We start from the raw sequence: 6,000 nt of genomic DNA on the forward strand, positions 1-6,000 counted from the left end.
ATTTGACTTGGTATAGAGCCGTTTGCCCCTTCAGTTTATCAGCTGAACCCTGCTGCGTACTGTACAGAACTGTCGTGAGAATTTAGAGCATCAGTTACCAAACTTGAAAAGAAAGACCCTCCAAGAAAATCACAGCTTCAGTCAGGCAAAGACTCAAATAAGTCTGAGAACAAGGTGAGCTTAAAAAAATGAAACAAGGCACAGAGGTTGGGATTGTAGTTCAACTTGTTCTTACCTGAGTTTATGTGATTCTAATCCGATTAGAGTTACTTGGATGTATCAGAGTTTGATCAGAATTTATCAATTTTCTACTGCAATAAACTGTATTTGAGTGAGGTTTAGCATTTAGCTGTGGGTTGCAAATGTCTGCTGTTGCTGTCTAAATTGGTCTCATATGCTGCAGTGATTGTGCGTTGGTTTAGGCCGTGAGGGTGTGTGCCTCCCAGCCAAACTGCTGCTTTATCTCCAGCAGCCACCTTCAGGCTATTTTCAGTACTTCAGTGCTGAAACTGGCTTGAAGGAATCAGATTTGTGATTCTGATGAATGCAAATTAGATTTTTGAGGGTCAAAGTGGACACTTTAATTTGCTCCACAGATGAATAACATTTTTGAATTTGACTTGAATTTATTCATCGGCGGCAGCACACATTAGTATCATGTAAAAGCGGTTTCAGGGAAGAGTGCTCTATTTGCCTCTTTTAGTGCCGTGTAGGTTGACAGCACTGATCTTTAAAAGGGAGAGAATTGTTTTCATGTTTATCAGAGAAAGAAAAGCTGTGACTCATATTTATCAAGTTTCCATTTGAAATCTTGGTAGAACTACAAGGGACAAAGGTTTCCTGAAAATCTGAACACAATGAATTCTGGGAAGTGTGCCAAAAAACCTAACAATGTTTGATGGATTAGTGAGCAGTCATCGGGAGATTAAATTGACTCATAATTCCTTGTAAAGTCACACAATATGAGTTCATGATTATTCTGTGTTTGTCTCTGCTTGGCCACCGTGGAGCGATTGTGGTGGTGTTTTTGCTTGTGTCCCCTTTTCATGACTGTGTGGGCATGTACAGTTTATACTGTACTAAACCGACAGCTCACTTCCTCACAGACCTTTTTTCCCCCGCAGATGGCATTTTGACACGTCACAGTCGATAAATCTCAGGACTAAATAATGAAAAGAATTAAGAATAAATTGCTTCTTCCTCAGGGCCCTGAAACTGTGCATGATGGCTCATTCTTAATCTGTCATTAACTGTTGTGAGACTGGAATATAATTAATCCATGGTTAATGGTGCTAGTAGCACCTGCATGTTTACTGCTATCACAGGGCAAAATGATGTGAACATGCTTGTGCTTATTAATCCAGTTTGGTAAAGTCATATAATCCCCATTAGAGCTCATAGACTTCATCCACACCGCTGTTATAACACGAAACAATAGGTAAACACGGGTGTTGCTAATGACGTTAATGAGAGTCCTGTTTTCATTTAGAACTGAGCCCAATAACTAATAAAAGATATATCAAATATCAAATTAGTAGCACCTGATGTTAACCACTATTTCATGTAAGAGAGATTTAACAGGCAGAGTGATGACACATCTTTTAAGTTAACAATGAGTTTTTCTGCAAAGGAATCTCTGTCATTATGTATAGTTGTGATGAATGAGATGTTAAAAGTGGAAAACATTTGATGTGGCAGGTTCAGTGCCTTTAATTTAGCTTTTAGACATTTTGAGTAATGCTCTTTGCTCTGTCAGAAGTTGGATTACAAAAAAACTGTCATTACTATGCTAATTAATTCCTGGAGTCTCTTTATTTGAGTCAGCATCAAGAAACAGACAACAAAGTCTGCCACACATGCAGAGCTGTAACTTTTACACTTCTGTTTTTGTGCAAAACATTTTAATGAACTCTGGATTTGCTGTTAAAGAGCCAGAATAGCTTCTAAGTCTTGTTTCCAGCTTTTGTGCTGAGGTATGCCAATAAGCTGCTGGCACTAACTTCATATACTCACTGGCACGTCATAGGTTACGTCTTACTATTAATGAGTTGGAAGACCTTTTGCCTTCAGAATTGCGTTAATACTTCATGGCACCAATTCAACAAGGTGTTGGAAACATTCCTCAGGGATTTTGGTCCATATTAACTCGATAGCATCACATCACTTGCTGCAGATTTCTCAGCAGCACATCCATGATGCAAATCTCCCACTGCTCCACATCCCAAAGGTGTCCTGTTGGACTGAGATCTGGTGATCTCCCTGTCATGTTCAAGTAAGCAGTTTGAGATGATTTGAACTTTGTGACATGCTGCTATATCCTGCCAGAAGCAGCTATCAGAGGATAGGTACACAGTGATCGTAAAGGGACGGGCATGGTCAGCAACAACGCTTGGGTAGGCTGTGGCCTTTAAATAATACTCACTTCATACTAAGGGGGCCAGAATGGGTAAAGATAATATTCAGTTCAGGACAGGTCATTTCGGAAACAGGCTCAGGGAGGCGCAGCTCTCTACTGCTACTGTTTGGTGGAGAACATGCATTATGGAAATGAGAAGACAAATTTAATGACATGCAGCAGTAGTACATAAATACCTGGGGAGTGGACAGAGGTGAGTAGAGAACTCCTGCAGATCAGATGAGATTAGGCATGCTCACGGTGGTATGGCTGCAAGCATAAAATATTCCCCGCACATCGCAACAGACTGAACTGTTGATTCAAGGCAGATTCCGTGTTTTCATGATATTTATACTGAATTCTGCCCCTACCATCTGAATGTAGTCAAATAAATCCAAAACTCATTAAGCAAGTTTTTTTCCCCAATCATCTATTGTCCAATTTAGGTGAGCTTGTGTGTATTGTAGCCTCAGTTTCTTCTTCTTAGCTGATAGAGGTGTCACCTGGTGTAGTCTAATGCTGCCGTAGCTCATCTACTTCAAGTTCTGATATGTTTTGCGTTCAGTTATGCTAAAGCCCAAGTGAAGCAGTCTTGCCATTTGTTCTGGCGTGAACAAAGTATTTTCACAAAGAGAACTGCAACACACTGGATATTTTCTTTTTTTCACAACCTTTTCTATAAAGCCTAAATTTGGTTGCCTGCAAAAAATTCACCGTGCTGTCTTTAAAGTTGCTTTAATCACCTTTATTCCTTATTTGTGACGCTGAGATATAATTTTTTTATCTTGATCTTGAAGAGCTGCTCAGGTGTACGCAACTAAGTGGCTGGTATAAAGGTCTCAAGCTTATTTTCTGAAACAGGAAAACATAGTAAAAACAATGCACCCGTGCAGCATTTGAATGTCCGTTTTCTTCACAGATCTGTCGTCTCCAGAGGCACCTGTCTGCTGGGGAGCACCAGCAGGACCTGTTCCAAGGTCAGCCTGCCATGTTTGTGTCTCAGCACTCGCAGCCGCCCACGCAGAGCCTGGTGGAGCTGATTGAGCTCTGTGGAGGGACAGTCTGCAAAACTGTGCGGCAGGCGGGAATCTGCATAGGGAAATACAGCGGCAGGAGGCCAGAGGGAAGCAGGATCCTGTCCGAGCAGTGGGTGTTGGGTGAGACATATTCTGTTCAGTTCTGTGATTTATCATGCCACTATAATAGCATGTCCCTATTAACTTTGTCTCGTTTTGTGTGGTTTTATTTCAGACAGTATCACACATCTGAAGCAGCTGTCATACGATAACTATGAGCTGGAGTGACCTCCACTGACTTTTCTTATTTTCTCTCTTTTTCCTGTTTTTCGGAGCATGAAGTGTAGTTTTAACAATTGAATGTGTGATGGTGTGCGATTGTATAGTTTACCTCATTTCTTCCATGCAGTATTCATCTTGGTCAGATTTCTTATCTTTTTTTGTGTTCATAGATTTTTTGTTAACCCTTTGGCACTGTTGAATAAGAAATAATCTCAGTTACTGTGAAACCCTAACTTATTTACTGTCCTGGGTTAAAGTAGCAAGCACTACTGTGTAAAAAGGAACAAAATAAGACAATGTGAGTTTAAAAATCCTTAATGAGCCAGTTTGACATTGTAATTAGAAAGTAAATTTTGTGTGATTATAAATTTTTTTGCAATATCTCTTTTGAATAAATACTTTATTTACAAAAAATTGATTTTGGACCTTGTTTCCTGAACTCCTGGATCAAAATGTACGATAAAAATAACTTCTTTTTCTTTGCTTCTTTGTCATCTTATGTATTATTGATTTGTTGTAGTGTAATGAAATGATTACTCCACGAGTGTAACAGCTTGGTCTTGGTCAAAACTCAGCAGTGAACTGAAGAAGTGTGATTGGAGTTTACTCAGCAGGGGCACTGGATGACAGATGACAAGCCTGATGTTTCACAGCTTGGACTCTGACACTTATCATCTTTCCACAGCAGACAGGGAAATAAACACTTTTACATAAATACAGGTGGATAAATGCAACTGTCACAATTTTTTAGAAACACAAACGTAATACAGGGAAGATGTTGCCATTTTAACTGATCACTTTTGGAGCTTCGTACCAAGCTCAGTAAACTAAAGAGCAGCGCCAAAGTCAGCATCATAAATTCTGACTCCATTTACATGTTAGGTTAGCAAATTTTATCATCATCTGCAGATGATGATTTAAAAAACAGAATATTCTAGAAAGGATTGTAAATACTTTTCAAATCCCAGAAAATGATCTGGGCTTTCAGTCTATTCTTAGTAAGCACCACATACCTGGCATACTATACCCACCTACCTAAATAACATTTTCTGTGTTTGTAATTGGCCTCATGTCCTCCTGTGTCTGAGTTTTTAGAATAACTCACTGGCTTTGTTAGGTACGCCTGTTCAGCCGCGTGTTATTACAAATGTAACTGGTCATCCAATCGCATAGCAGCAACCCAGTGTGTTTAGTTGTGTAGATGTGGTCAAGATGACCTGTGGATGTTCAAACCAAACAGAATGGGGAGCAAATGTGATTTGATCTGGGCTGATCTGAGTAATTGAAACTGCCTCTCTACTGGAGTTTCTCACACAACCCTCTGTGGGGTTTACAGAGCTTAGTCTGAAAAAGAAAATATTCACTTTAGTTCCCTAGCTAAAACACCTTGTTGAAACCAGAGTTGGCAAGTAAATGGCAAGACTGCTTCTAACTGATGGCAACAGTAACTCATTACAGCCAAGGTGTGCAGAAAAGCATCTCTGAAAGCACAAGACATTGAACCTTGAAGTAGAAGCAGCAGAAGACTGCATCCAGTGCCAGTCCTCTAAGCTAAGAATGGAAAACTGAGGCTACAATTCACATGGGCTCTACAAAATTGGACAATGGAAGATTGGAAAAACTTTGCCTAGTCTGATGAGTCACATTTTCAGCTGGTGGATCAGAATTCGGTGTAAACAACATGAAACCATGGATCTATCCTGCCATGTATCAACAGTTCAGGGTACAGAGTGTAATGGTGTGAGTGATATGTTTTTGGAAAACTTTTGGCCCTTGGTACCAATTGAGCATTATTTAAATCCGTCTCTTTATGACCACAGTGTTCCCATCTTCTGATGGCTCCTTCCAGCAGAATAATGTGTAGTGCTTTTGCATTTTTGGTGTATAGATAGAAAGAGAAACCCACTATGCCAGGCACTGGAGATATCACCTGCATAAATCTGCCAATATTTACATCATCCGCCTCAGTGTTCCTATTAATGAATGTGCATCTTCCCTTTAAAATAAAATAAACAGAAAGCTCTGTTATATTTCCAACTATAAATATTACTATTACTATCTTTACTTTAAAAAAATAAGTACTAATGGCGTTAATATATTCACATATCATATTAAGCAATCTCCACGTGTGTCCTGAGACAACTTTTGACGCCACATGTTCTCAAACAAGAAAACGAAAATGAGGGGTTTTGCTGGAAAGAAAACCAAAAAACGCGGCATACGCCTTTAATGTTACAGCATATGGTTCTCGTGGTGCACTGTCGCTGATTGGCTGGCCCCTATTACGTCACGTGGCCAGTCGGTTTT

At 39.8% G+C, this 6,000-nt stretch overlaps 1 protein-coding gene across 1 annotated transcript in view; it reads left to right on the top strand.

Moving 5' to 3' along the window:
• mcph1 (microcephalin 1) overlaps positions 1–4,084 on the top strand; it is a 38,359-nt gene extending 34,275 nt beyond the window's left edge. The window contains exons 14-15 of the mRNA XM_004555928.3: positions 3,315–3,552; positions 3,647–4,084. Coding sequence (XP_004555985.3) covers positions 3,315–3,552; positions 3,647–3,699 — 291 coding nt within the window. The 3' untranslated portion in view covers positions 3,700–4,084. The remainder of the gene's footprint in view (positions 1–3,314; positions 3,553–3,646) is intronic.
• Positions 4,085–6,000: the final 1,916 nt, after the last annotated feature.

The sequence above is a fragment of the Maylandia zebra genome, linkage group LG13, assembly GCF_041146795.1.
Source record: "Maylandia zebra isolate NMK-2024a linkage group LG13, Mzebra_GT3a, whole genome shotgun sequence".
Classification (NCBI taxonomy): domain Eukaryota; kingdom Metazoa; phylum Chordata; class Actinopteri; order Cichliformes; family Cichlidae; genus Maylandia; species Maylandia zebra.